This window comes from Zosterops lateralis, assembly GCF_965231275.1.
Source record: "Zosterops lateralis genome assembly, chromosome: 7".
In the NCBI taxonomy this organism is placed as follows: Eukaryota; Metazoa; Chordata; class Aves; order Passeriformes; family Zosteropidae; genus Zosterops; species Zosterops lateralis.
This window is the reverse complement of record NC_139767.1, coordinates 10,290,382-10,304,646: the sequence shown is the minus strand read 5'-3', so window position 1 is coordinate 10,304,646 and position 14,265 is coordinate 10,290,382. Positions and strand designations below refer to the sequence as shown.

General features: G+C 42.6%; 1 protein-coding gene across 6 annotated transcripts in view; it reads left to right on the top strand.

Moving 5' to 3' along the window:
• ANKRD44 (ankyrin repeat domain 44) overlaps positions 1–14,265 on the top strand; it is a 130,521-nt gene that overhangs the window by 78,705 nt on the left and 37,551 nt on the right. For all 6 annotated transcript variants that reach the window (XM_083865227.1, XM_083865224.1, XM_083865226.1 and 3 more), the window contains 8 exons: positions 190–390; positions 1,748–1,835; positions 3,576–3,718; positions 5,079–5,291; positions 6,171–6,249; positions 9,427–9,541; positions 12,504–12,586; positions 13,926–13,989. In XM_083865227.1, the coding sequence (XP_083721353.1) occupies positions 190–390; positions 1,748–1,835; positions 3,576–3,718; positions 5,079–5,291; positions 6,171–6,249; positions 9,427–9,541; positions 12,504–12,586; positions 13,926–13,989 (986 nt within the window). The remainder of the gene's footprint in view (positions 1–189; positions 391–1,747; positions 1,836–3,575; positions 3,719–5,078; positions 5,292–6,170; positions 6,250–9,426; positions 9,542–12,503; positions 12,587–13,925; positions 13,990–14,265) is intronic.

The window sequence follows — 14,265 nt, the reverse complement described above, 5'->3', positions numbered from 1 at the left end:
TGGGGCCGCTGCTCTCAGTGACAGCAGAGGTGATGTGTGCTGGGGCATTGGAATGGCCAACACCATTCCAGAGGCCTGGGAGGTGTTTTGGAGGGACGCTGCTCTCCTCCCGGCCCCTGTGCTCCCTGAGGGAGCTGTCAGGGCAGGCCCACACGTTTCCTGCGGGTGACGGCGGTGCTGCCCTTGCAGGAAGCCGTGCAGGTGCTCATCAAGCACTCGGCCGATGTCAACGCCCGGGACAAGAACTGGCAGACCCCGCTGCACGTGGCGGCCGCCAACAAGGCGGTGAAGTGTGCGGAGATCCTCATCCCCCTGCTGAGCAGCGTCAACGTGTCGGACCGCGGCGGGCGCACGGCGCTGCACCACGCCGCCCTCAACGGCCACATCGAGGTGAGTCCGTGCCGCCCGCCCGAGCTGGGGTCTCCTTTGGTGCCCTCAACCTGCTGTGGCCGGGCCTGGGCTGAGCCCCCTGTCCCTGAGCACCAGGGATCCTGCTGATGCCTTGGAAAGCTGACCTGAAACAGAGACTGGACACAGATAGAGAATAAAGTAGGTATTTATTGAAAGGCCATCAGGATCCACCTTGGGCAGGACAAGAGCCTGACTGAGGCTGCACCCAGGGTCGACTATGAATAGTCACCAAAAAAAATGGCTGACTGGTGACTAGAGCTTAAATTTTTATAATTTTTGCTCCATTTGCATATTGGGGTTTAATTGTCCAATTATAGCTTCAGGTTGTGAGGTCTCATCCTTCTTGTTTTCTTTCTTCAGTCCACCATTGTTTATGCTGTTGGGCCGAAAGTTGTCCTTGGTCCTCAGCAGGAAAAGGGTTTGTTTCATCTACCTACTCTGTGAAGAGAGCTTACTGGCCCTTAATATGAGGCTCAGAACTACCTCCCTGGGCAGCACAGAATCTGCAAATATGAAAGCTAAAGCTTAGGGCATCACTGTCACTTGGCTGCTTCCCAAAGTGTGGGATGGGTTCCCTACCTGCAGAAACACAGCGGTGGCTGGAAGGTACCTGTGCAGAGCCAGGGTACGAGTGAGGTGTGCAGGCACTCCTGGAGAGATGGCTGTGCCACCAGCAGCTCCAGGGTCCCCTTTTACTGCTTCTTTGGAGCCGGACTGCCTGTGAAAATAAGAGTGGCAGAACAGAAAAGGGAAGACTGGTGGATTCATTTCATACTGAGGAAACATGCAGCTGTGCGAGATCCAGTCACTCTGCTTTTCTAATTGACCTTCTAGAAAATGAGCTTCTGTTTTTCCCTACTTATACAAGCAAACCTTTCTTGTATTTTTATTTAAATATATAAAAAAAACTTATGTAAATAAAGCCCCTAGATTTTTGCCTCCTTGGTTTTGCTAGTCTTTAGATCTGGGTTTAAAGATCCTCAATTTTCCATTCTACACCTGAAGATCTAGATATAGAATAAAAACTCTTAGACTGGAACAGTAAACTTCTGTCACAGAAAGTTGATGAGTTGTACTGTGATTGAAAGAAGAAAGAGGAATGGTAGTTCCTGTAAAATGGTGATGGTGTTTGGCCTTTAAAACACTGGACTGTAGGAAAGAGATAGTAATGCCTGTGTCTAACTGTCATTATCTAAATCTCCTTGATAGAGAATATCAGAAACAATCATTCAAATGCAGCATTTTGTGCTCCCAGCTTTATTGCAAGATTGATTTGTTATAAACCTTTGTGTGTGTGATCTGTAGGGTTGGTTTGATGTGTTGTTGTTACTTCTAGATGGTGAACTTGCTCATAGCCAAGGGGGCAAACATCAATGCTTTTGACAAAAAGGACAGAAGAGCTCTTCACTGGGCAGCGTACATGGGTAAGGCTTGGGCTGCTGCTCCTTCTTTTTAATTTCCTATTCACAAACAGATAGCTTGTCTTAAAATGGACAAGAACACACCTGGCCATGGAAAGAGAATATTGTAATTACCCTGAAGAGGGAAGGGTTCAGCTGATCTAAATAAACACTGTCCAATTATGGGTTTGCAGCCAGGGAGATCTTGGCTGTGATTTCCTTTTAAAGACAGTTAATTGTGGGGTTTTTCATTTTGGTCTTTTTATCCTGACTCTTAAGTCAAGCCTGAACCATATTTGTACTAGAAGAAAACCCCAGGTTGTATTTGTTTCAGTTTTTGCTAAAAAGTACTTTCAGTGGAATGCAGGTAACTGCATAAATTTTGCTGTTTATGAAGTTTATAGCTAGGTTATGATATTCTTAGGAAATGCACAATAGGCACTTTCTTCCTGTTAGGAGCAAATTGTCACCTTTTATTCCAGAGTGGACAAGAGCAGCCGAATGTCTGTTCAGAAAATAAGTGGTGCTACCAAATACTGCTTAATTCATGCAGTTTGCCTTATCATTTCTTTCAAGTTAAAGGCAAATTTCCTACAGTGGGACATTATAATTTAAAAACGTAAGATTTCCTGTGATAGTGGTCATGCTTGGTCAGGAGCTTTTTTTGGCCAAGCTGTATATTTCAGGTTACAATTTGTGGGGACTTGTGTGCCCTCAGCCAAGAAATCTTTCACTTGATCTGTCAGAAATCTTGATTTTAATCCTGGCACTTTTAGAAATGAGATAATAGGAGATTTTCAACTGTGAGAAAAGCATATTGTGTGGTTTTTTTGATATACACAGACACAGATGGAAAGGCTCTTGCCAACAACTGTGATGTGGCTTTTGAGCTAATGAGCTTTGAACTTCTCTCTCTAGATTTGAAAGGCTCTTACATTGTGCTGTGCAATTCTACACTTCTTTTCCACTTTAATGTTTTCAGAAATTCATGATGTACATCTAAGGTCTAAATTAGCCATGTAGTGCAATCTAGACAGAAGTTAGATAATGAGATGATGATAGTTAGAGAATGAGCTGTAAACCTTTACAGAGTTTCTGGAATATTTAATTATTTTTGGACACTAGTTATCTATGGACTTTTTACATATGGTTTCCTAGGTCCTGCACATGACCAGAGCTGCCCCTGTTATGAAAGTGCTGTGCAGCTCAGACAGAGCACAGCTCTGTATGGTGTTTGACATAAAAAATGTTTAATTCTAAGGCAGTTCTGTCTCGGCATGAAGCAATAAGACTGTTCCTCTTCATTTTATAATTTATTAAGGTTATTTTTTATCTCCAACAAAACCCAAGAAGTGTTAGCAGTTGTGTTTGCAGGTGACATCAACAGGATGCTGTTTTGAGAGACTTGCATTGCCATGCTCCTATGCTCACTGTATCACTGTCCTCTCTAAGAGAGAGAATAAAACACTCTGTTAGCTCGAGAGAAATAAATGGAAAAGAGGTGTGGTTTTGTTCTTTTGGCAACTGGAAAATCAATTCAGTAAAGAGAAATTTGACACATTTGGAGAAGGTGAATGCATGGATTTCTTCACAAGGCCTGGAGCTAGGATTAGAAACATTTATGAAAATGCTTTTTCTTTCTTTGTAAAACTGTGGGAGCACTTTGAAACAGCAGTGAAAGGGCAGTGTGTTAGCAAGAAAGCAGTAATCAGGGAGAAGTAATGCTGTAGGATGGTCTACTCACAACTATTTTTTGTTTTGAAGGTCACCTGGAAGTTGTTGCCTTACTGATTAATCATGGTGCAGAAGTGACTTGTAAAGACAAGAAGGGTTACACCCCACTTCATGCAGCTGCATCCAATGGCCAGATTAACATTGTGAAACAACTCCTTAACCTGGGGGTGGAGGTACGTGGTATTGTGCACTTTACTTCCCTCTATTTAGAGATACTCTCTTCTTCTTCCTTATGGATGCTGCTAAAGACAGTGACCTCTAAAGGAAAGGGGTCCCATTTTCCAGACCACTTTGTGCTTCATGTGGTTTATTAGTTCAAGAATCAGGACACATTCTGTATTAAAAAAAGTCTGATATGGACAATAAATTCTAGGCCACCTTGCTGAAGGAATCAGGAGATATATCCTGTTCCTGCAGAAGGAGATGGAGTAATGAAATTTTCCTTGGGTCAGCATTTCCTTTGATATGATGAGTGATTGTTCTCAACATACACACTGTGCACTTCACTAAACAGCAGTTCAGGCTGTTTCAGTTTACAGACCTGTATTTCCTTTGTAGCTGATAGATTGTTTTCACTCTGGAAAATAACTTTTTTCAGGGCGTAGACTTCTTGTTATTGTCAGCTCCGCAAAGCTGTGGTGAGATGATCAGAAGAGCCTAATCAGACAGTTAATCAGAGATGTCAAATAAAGCCATGGCTTTTGCCATGGCGTTTTCAGCTGACTTGACCTGCCAGAAAATTGTCAGAAGTTCGTGTTCACAGGCTGTTGGCTGTGAAGTTGAAGGGGAATAGCTGTTTCCTATTATTAACAGTGCTATGCTAATAAGTCCCTTTAAGTTCCACATTCTCCACCACTGGGGATATGATCTTTGAGACACCTGTATTTCATGGAAGGCTGTTCATACCATTCCCAAGTCTTTTGTACAATCTGTCTCGCCCTGTTTTACAGAACAGCAGTTGGATACTAAGTTGGTCATCAAGAAGTAGCATAATCTTAATTATATCTTTATAATACTGAGCTACTGAAAGTGATGTCTTATTGAAATGTAAATGTCTGTGCACTTTCACGTTGCTTTTACTCAGATACTTTCATTCCCTATCCAAAATAAAACTGTGGTAACAGCTCTTGTGCCTGGTTCTGTTCACAAAAACTCAATGCTCACTGCTGTAATCTTTTTAAATATAAAGATTGTGAGCTTTTGTTCATCCTGTTTTTTCCACTTACATGGAAAAGCTTTCCAGCTTGTAAGGACTTTTGTCATCATTATCGTCATTACGTAGTCCTGCTATCAGCTTAAAGCTTCACACTGGTTTTAGAAATTGTCAGTGGGATAAGAAGTTAATAATAGGAAAGGTGAAGCATTCCAAGTGGAGCTGTCTGGGAGTATAATTTGTCGATGAAATGTGCTGGTGAGAACTATGCCCTGTGACAGTTCAGCCTCCAGCTATTTCCATTTGCAGTGTGTGATGCATGACGTAAAACGTTAAGCTGATGTCTGTAATTTTAACTATGTCTCCTTGTCTCATTTTAGATTGATGAGATGAACATCTATGGAAATACTGCACTTCACATTGCCTGTTACAATGGTCAGGATTCTGTTGTTAATGAGCTGATTGACTATGGTGCTAATGTAAATCAGCCTAATAACAATGGATTCACCCCCTTGCATTTTGCTGCTGCCTCCACTCATGGAGCACTGTGTCTCGAACTACTAGTGAATAATGGGGCAGATGTTAATATTCAGGTAAAACTTGAATACCAGCTTTACGGTTTTGCTTTATCCTACTTTGCACATCTCAGGAGGAAACTGTAACAACAAGTACAGCATGGCTTTAAATCCTTGATGGAATTGGAGTGATGCTGAGAATGTTGATCAGGAAACTGTTTGGGTGAGATTACATCCCAGCAGGGGAGCTCTCAGTGCCTTGATAAATACAATGAGAACTCTAAACTCTAGGCCAGCCACTTTCATGAAGGCATGAAAAAGTACTAAAATATAGTTCCAAGAGCTCTGTCAAAATGCTGTGTCATGGAATGGTGCTAAGTCAAAGAACTATTCCTTTTTAGTGTTTTTCTTCTCCCGGTAATAAGGATGTAATTAAACCTGATTCCAAGAAGTCCCCTTTCCAGGGTTGCTTGTTACCTACTTTAGAGCCTCAGCTTACAACGTCTGATTCTGCTTAGGCTATCTGAATATTCTTGAAGGCACAACTTACACATACACATCTCGATGAAGCTGAAAGAAATTTATTGTTATCCAACAGGGGATACTGGTATAAGTATCAGAAGACTTGAGGTCTGCTGAGTCCATATAAGATTCTGACTCCTTTAGTTAAAAGTCTGTACTTCATTTTCCCATCTGTGAAACTGGCATTTAATTTCCAGCACTTAACACCTCTGGCAAGTCCCTTAAGATCAGTGAATAATCAGTACACTATTTAAACTCAGAATTATTAAGAAGAATTTGGGGGCTGTGCTTGCCAATGAAGGTGAAACCCCATGCCTGGCTTTCCTGGTCTCAATTTCTTTCTCTAAAACCCAAAGCATTGCTCTGTACTCATTGTACCTTTGCTTTCATTCAGCCTTCACATGCTAAACTGCTGCTGTGTTTCATTCCTGCCAGAGTAAGGATGGGAAGAGCCCCCTGCACATGACAGCTGTCCATGGGAGGTTTACGCGCTCGCAGACCCTCATCCAGAACGGTGAGTTTCTGTGACTCTGGAGTGGCTCTCCAAGGGATCAGGCACATCCACTCTTGCAATTTTCAGTTGTTCTGACCCAGAGGGCAGCTCCATGGACTTCTGGCTTTTAGCTGAACTGACAGCTCTCATTCCATCGTGCCATCAAAACCTGAGATTTTGGTTGTTAACAAAATTCCATCATTTTCCAGCTGACAGTGGTCCAGATGATCTATTCAGATTCTTAACCTGAAAACAAGAATTCAGAGGTGCATTTAGGTCTTTTTTCTGCTGAGAAGGATGTGCAAGTTTTCAGTTGTTGACGTTTGGGAGCCCTGGTGTTCTTAGTGCTCAAACCATTTTTTCTACTCTGCATTCAGCTGCTGTGCTTTTCTCACCTCTCTTAGTTCATCCCTTACCCCTGTATTCATGAAGTGTCAAATATGTACTCAGGGGGGAGGAGCAGTACTGCCTTGTTTGTTCTGGCACAGCCAGAATTCCAGATTACCAGTCATTTTTCAGACATCTTTTCTTGTCCAAGAATACTATAGAAGATAGGAATTATTCTTTGAGATCTGGCAGAGGCCTATTTCTGGATGACAGAGGTTACTATTACTGATTCTTTACTTAAGCTTCTCACATTGGGCCAGTACCTGAGACATGATGGTCTGGGCTTTGTTCATTGGTTAGTTTTATTTTGTTTTCCAAAATCCCAAACTTAGAACTGAAGTGTGAAGTGTTGGAGATGGTTGAACAATTGTACTTTAAATGTAATGACACATTTAAACAAAATTATGTTTTAAAATGCAGGTCTCCAGTAGATCATGCTTCTTTCAGGTCATCATGCAAATTATTCTCTCTCTCCTGGGATAAATAAAATAGTAATAATAAAAGGGAGTTAGGGTAAAATGCAAGAAACTGTGCTTTGCTTCAGTTTTTAGTTTTTTAGTCTAATATGCTCAGGCTTACAGCCATTGTTCACTGTTGGATTTGTGTGTGAAAGGACTGACAGTTCTTCATCTGTCCTTCATGCCTCTCTACTTTTCTTCCACTTACTTGGGTTTCACTTCTTTCTTTCTTTGTTTTCTGCCCCTCTAATTTTAGTATTGTACACAGATCTCATTGCAGTGACTTTATGCCTCATTGCCACAGGATCTTGGGGAAGAGAGAAATGTCAATAATTTAAAGCAATGGAATTTAATTCTGCAATACTTAATGAGTTGGCTAAGGATGTCTCAATATCTGGTTGCTGTCTTTAGCAACTTGTAGAAGAAGAATGGATTACCTTAAAATTGGAAAACTGCAAGTGTGATGCCTTTCTTTAAAAATGAGGAAAAAGAAATGCTGGGGAACATTACATATATCAGCCAAAGTGGGCAGTATCTTGCATAGATTTCTCAAGAGTAAAAGAAGCTGGAACATCACAATTCTCTTCTACAGCAGTTTAATAGTGTTTTGTGAACACAGCACAGTCCTCTGACTTTTCCATGTGCAGTTTCTGTTTGTGGAGACCTCCACTGGTGGATGCTGTGCCCCAGGGAACCTGTTCAAGCATTTCACTGACCTTTGTTTACCATTAAAAAATCAGAAATTAGAAAGGTTGGAAGGGACCTTAAATATGATGTGGTTGTAACCCATCTGCCATGGGGAGGGCATTCCATGCACTGGATCAGGTTTCTTAGAACCTCATCCAGCTCATCCAGTGGTCTTGAACACTTCCAGGAATGGGGAATCCACAGCTTCTCAGGGCATGCTATCAAGTGCTTTACTAGAACTCTTCCTGTTGCAATTCAGCTCTGTTATCACCTGTGAATAGTGAACATGCAGTAAGTATTACCATATCCTGATGTTAGCAAGACTTTTTACATGCTTTCAGGAAGTATTCTCACAGCAAACCAGCAGAGTATTAAAATACTACAGCTCTGGTGCATAACTGGTTGTAAAACTACACTCAGAGATTAGTAATAAATGAATTGTTGTTGAAATGGAAGGTGTAGTGAGGGAGTTTTCAGTTTCCCTTCTGGGTCTGGAACTATCCACTGTTTTCATTAAAAGCTTGGATAGTGGAATAGAAAATGTGCTTTTAACATTTGGAGAAAAAAAATGTAGTTGGGAGAGACTTAGTTTGGCAGAAGGTGGAGTCAGAATAAAAAATTATTTTGTAGAACTGGAGACAGAAGTTATAATGCAAGCAAAGCAAAAGAAAAATCACACACAGAGGCAGGAGTATCAGCTGGACAAGTTCAGAATGGCAACAGCCAGGTGGGTGGCAGTCCCTCAAGAAGGGATCTGGGGCTTGTGGAGGATCAGAAGGTTGTTGACCACAAGTCAGCAGTGTTGTGGTGCTTGGAAAAATGGATCATGGATGTGCCTGGTGCTGTGCAATGTCCAGGAGTGCACAGATAGGAGGGTGGCCAGCAGGCATGAAGTAATCCTGTTTGCTCAGCTCAGCACTGGGGGATGTCAGCTGTAGTACTGGTTTTGGCTTTTGCTTCCAAGGGATGCAGGCCAGCTGGAGAGGACTGGGGGAAGGAGAGAACGGTTGGAATGCAGTAAACCTGACTGGCAAGGAGAGACTGAAAAAGTTACAGTTCTTGGTCCAAAAAGAAAACAGGGACTTGTCTGTAATCTGTCTAAAGAAATAATCCATTTTTCCTGCTTATGTGAATAAAACACAAGATGCCAGGTTTAAATTGCAAAAGGAAAAGTCCTACATAAGCACTGTTTGGCTGTTCTTTGGTAAGACACACAGAAAGCGCACAACATGTTTATTTGCAGTGTGTTCCTGATGGCCTCCAGAGTGAACTCTAGTTAACATTGTTGTACAGATAAGGCTGAGTGGCAGTGCCTTTACAAATGAGACTACAATTTCAGCAGATTATGTTGTAGTTTATTTCAGGGCACCTATTTGTACCTTTAGATAGACAGCAAATCCAAATCATGTACTTGACCCTTGTACATCATCCCGTTCCCACTACTCTTCCCCACCACTGCGGGTGGAGAGGGAGGTGCAGGTGGTGCTGCCAGACCATGGCTGACAGCTGGGAGCTTGCTGTGTGCTGGTCCTTGCTCTGGGAAATTCAGTGGCTAAGAGCAGCTCTGGGCTGCTCATGGTGCTGTCGCTAGAGACAAGTAGCACTTGTGGTCCCTGGTTCATGTTGAATTTCTCAATGTTAAACTGTGTGAAAATCTCTTCTGCAGGAGGGGAAATTGACTGTGTTGATAAGGATGGTAACACCCCTCTGCACGTGGCTGCAAGATATGGACACGAGCTTTTGATCAACACCCTCATCACCAGTGGAGCTGACACTGCCAAGTAGGTGCCTCAAGTGGGGCTGTTTGTGAGGATCAAGTGTTATGTCCAGTGCCTGGAAACACATCTGCTCCTCACCTTCTGAAGTGGGAAGGTTAAAACTGACAAGCAGAATTTACTGTACTTCACTGGGTGACATGAGACTAAAATATGAACAATTGGAAAGTGTGGAGGGGAAGCAAACTCTGCTAAATTCTGTTGTGCCCACTTGCATGATTACAAGTGGTACAAGTATTGCTTCTTTTCCCTGAAGCATTGATGGGGACAGTGGTGTTAATGTACATGGAGTAGGGGTGCGTGTGTGTGTATATATATATATATATATATATACACACACACACAGAGTACTTGGGTATTGTTTAGCTATGGTCAGGTTCCTAGGGTCTGTCAAAAGGAAATGGCAAACCTGGACATAAACACAGGGGTATGAGATAAGGGTAATGCAGTGCCATGAGGGATATCTGTACCAGGTGTTTCAGAGCAGCATCTGATTTCATGAATGTAAGGTTTTTGCAATTACCTCCACATGTCTCCGAAATATAATTTGTGTTCAACATAGAACCTGCCATAGAAATCAGAGACTTTTCCTACCTAGTTAGGAAGCCATGCTATCAAATGCAAATGACTGGTTTGAATTTGGGGGGTAATTGCAGCTCTCAGTGTTTTGTTTATTTGCTTGATGGTGTTTATGCAAGTGACACATTTGCCCATTCTCCTTTGCTAAGTACAACTGTCACCCTACCAACTCAGAAGGTGGAACAGATCTTCAATTGGCATGGATAATGCAATTCCACAGGCTTCAGCTAGTGTCACTGGATTTTATTAATACAGCCAGCATGATGATCTTGGTATCTTAATAGAGGTGTAGGTTTTTCCTCTCTCTTTCTCCAGTACAGTCAGTTGCTGTCTGTTATCTTGAGGTTTTAAAGGAAAATGAGATGCACTAGGATAGCCCACTCCACTCTTGGAATCAGGGTTATTCAGTTAGAAATTTCTATTTCACAGTTGGGTGACTGGAACATTGATCAAATAAAATACTTTTTCCAGCAGCAGAAATAAGTGAAATAAGAAGTTGGCTCAGAGATACCAGGCAGATGGAAATGATGCTACTGCCTGTGCTAAATGTGCTTTCAATATGTGCTGCATTAACTCTGGGTGAGCTCCCCAAACAGGTTTAGGAAAGAAAACACTGCAGCACTGTTCACAATGAGTGCAGACAGCTCGGCCAGTCTTTGAGGTGGTGCACTGGAAGGGAAAGTGTGCAAGTGATGGGAGGAACCAGTGTGAACAGCACTGTAGAAGTGGGACACTGGCTAGCAAATGTGCAGATAGTGGATTTCGGTGGAAACCAGCCAAAACATCTGCTGGGTGGAAATCTTGAGCAAAAAGATGAATAATATTGCATTAGATAACTAGGTGGAGGAGGAGACAGAGGGAAATGGGTATAGGGAGAAGCACAGCAATATGGAATGTCCAGTGTTACCTTAAATAAACAAATTCATGGCTAGAAAATGCAACCTGTGTGTACAGATCCAGCAGCTCAATGGAGCTTGCAATGTTTTCTTCAGAGAACAGGCTGTCAGATCATCTCTTAATAGATTTACTCTAAGGTATAGATGCTGCTAATAGCAAAATTAAAATCTGTACAGCAGCACAAGTGTAGTGCAGCAGCAAGGAGGACACATTTAATGTGAAGACAGAGAAAGAATGGGCCTGTGAGTTCTGGAAAGAATACATTTTTTGACAACAAACCGAAATTAGTTAAATACATTTATGTAGAAAATCTTGGAGAGAGCAAGGTATCTGTGTAAACATCCACATTAACTAATGTCTTAAGCTTCCTAAGTAATTATGATCTATGGTGGTAGAAAGACAAGATCCTTTGTTTTTGGCTCTGTATCTGAAATCCTCCTCCATGAGGTGATCATACTCTCCCATCCACCAATTGTCTCACAGAAATGAAGGACTGATATGAATCCATCTGCTATTGTTCTGGAGTTTGTAAGTTAAAAAAAAAATCTGCTGGAGCAGGCAGTAGATGATAATCTTGTCAAGATAGTTCGTTTCAGAGGCTCCATGTTTATGTGCACTTGGAGAACTGCCAGTAGGATAATATTTCTAGAATAACAAGATGCTTTACAGAAAACAATTCTTTTACAGAAAAGAATGAAAGACACCAAGATGTCCAGACCCAAAAGTATCTTTAGACAGTAAGCAGTGGCATGCCTAGGGACTGAACTGACATGATTTCCTGATATTAATTAAAGTTGCTGACTGCTCAGCTTGTTTAAAAAATACATATTTGCCTGATACGTATTTAGACTAATGATAGATAGGCTCAATCTAATGGCTACCTTTTTTTTCTTACCCATCACGTCTGCTCTGAAAGTTTATTGTGTGATTGAAAAGAGGGTCATGTATTAAAGGGTGGAAAAAATGAAAGAGGAGGTGAGGAGAGTAGCTGGAGAAAATAGGAAAATTAGATTATTAGTTCTTAAGCTGTAGAAGAAAACTGTGACATGGCAGCCTAAAGGAAAGTGTGAAGAGTCATCTGCAAAAAAAAAGGGATTCAGAAATAATATAGAGAAATTTTTGGCATTTACATTTCCCTCAGAATGGCAGTTGCCTTGTGTGTAGCTGGTGCAGAAATTTGTGGCTCACTGGGCAATTGACTCCAAGCAGTCTCTGCTCTCTTACTTCCTCCCTTACCTTGGCTTCGCCTGGAATTTTTGCAAACCATCCTGCCACATTCTGTTCAAAGCATAATGCCAAGATTTTGCTGCATCAGAATATTTTTAACTCTCAAGAAGGCTGTTAAGGAAATACAGATAAAAATAATGGCAGGCAGCAAGAAAGGATCTTCCTAGAAAAGCATGAGAAAAATGTTGCCTTTCTGGAAGGAGCTTTTGGTGTGCTGTGTATGTATGTAACCTGCATTTTCTCACGAGGCTGTTGTCCCTTTCAGGTGTGGGATCCACAACATGTTCCCTTTACACTTAGCAGCACTGAATGCCCACTCAGACTGCTGCAGGAAATTGTTATCATCGGGTGAGTAAATCCCCCAGTGTTCCAGGAACTCGAGTAGTGTTTGTCTCTGCTGCTTGCAGCCCCTTTCTACTCTTTGTTGTGAATTATTCTAATGAAAGGCTGCTGTGTGGGGCAGTGCAGCAGAGCATGCAAGGCTTTCCCAAAGCCATGCTGGTACTTCCTGTGTTGTTCATGCCCAAAGCTCTTTTCTCCCAGTAGGTTCAGAGAGTTTAGACTAATTTACCGCGGGAGGGAGAGAATTTAGAACCCCTTTCCAGACCATAGGAATGTGAGATCCTGTTTTCTTCTGGGGATTCTTCCCTTCTGCCTGCCAAAGGAGTAATTCTGAAATTATCTCCTTGGGGTCTGCACTGGCACTGGTATTTACATCTCACTGATGATGATGGTGATGTATTTTACATGCATCTAAAGTGTGTTTCTGAATCTGTAGTTAAGGAGATAGGCTGGCCAAAGCTCTGGGGGCATGAGAGAGAAAATGAGTGGAGGTGTAGTGTCAAGAGAACAGGCTTGGGATCCTCACCAGAGCCCAAAGCAGAAGGAGCCAGAGCTTGTTTGTGCAACTGTTTCAAAAAAGTTAGTAATCAGTGGCCAAATCCCAAATTCTGATTTTTCCAGGCAAGAGTTCCTGTGAGTTAAAAAATCCTGACCCAGATCATACAAGTTTTCTAGAAAACTCCTTCATTACTTAACATGTAAAATGTCCTACGACTACTTTTTCTCCTTAACTTGAGTCCTGTAGGGTAAAAAGAAATGTGAAAAATGGTAATTACATACCCTATTATATTAAAACTTGGTGTGCTCTGGCCTTGACCTCTAGATAGGAAGAGAAAACACTCTGGGTGACCAGAGTTAGCACTGTCAGGCTGCTACCTTTGGCCTTGTGCACGTTGATGAATATCCCCACATATTGCTGGGAGCCTCTTCCCAATCTGACAACCACACGCAACGAAAACAGCCCCAGCTCGTGTTTAGGCTGACTCTGTGCTTCTTCCTCATGTCTCCATGTTTTCTGTCTTCCTGTCGTGCTGTCACAGTCCTCTTGGCAAGTCTGTGCCTCCTGCAGCCTGTCACATGGCTGCAGACAGGGATGTGGAGGAGCTGGATGTGGAAATAGACGCTCGCTCGTCAACTTTGTGGCTCTTTTTATAGCGCCGCCAAAGCGGAGCAGCCGCTCGCCGTTCCCGTGACAACCTCTCTCTCTCTCTGACTGTCGTTGCTTGCGTTCTGTTTCTTCCCCAACTAACTGATTTTTCTGTCTCTGCGATGTTTCCTGTGGTTTAACTAGGACAAAAGTATAGCGTAGTGTCCTTGTTTAGTAATGAGCACGTGCTGTCTGCAGGCTTTGACATAGACACCCCCGACAGCTTTGGAAGAACGTGCCTGCACGCGGCCGCTGCCGGAGGGTGAGTACTGCACTGTGCCTGCTCCAGGGTGTCTTGGGTGCATCTGGGGCCAGCCAGCTTGCCTGGTCTATCCACAGAGGAAGTTAGTGCTGTGCAAGGCAGGCTGATGCCATAGTTTGGGTCACTCCAGGCTCTCTTTTGCAGCTGCCCTTCTGTTGGGTGACACGGGTTGATTTGAAGCATGAGTTTCAGGCAGAGAGGAAAACTCTTCCTTTTTATGCCCCTGAGAAGGCTGTTTCAGCTTTCAGGGGGTTGCTGCACTTGCCCAGGCCTCTC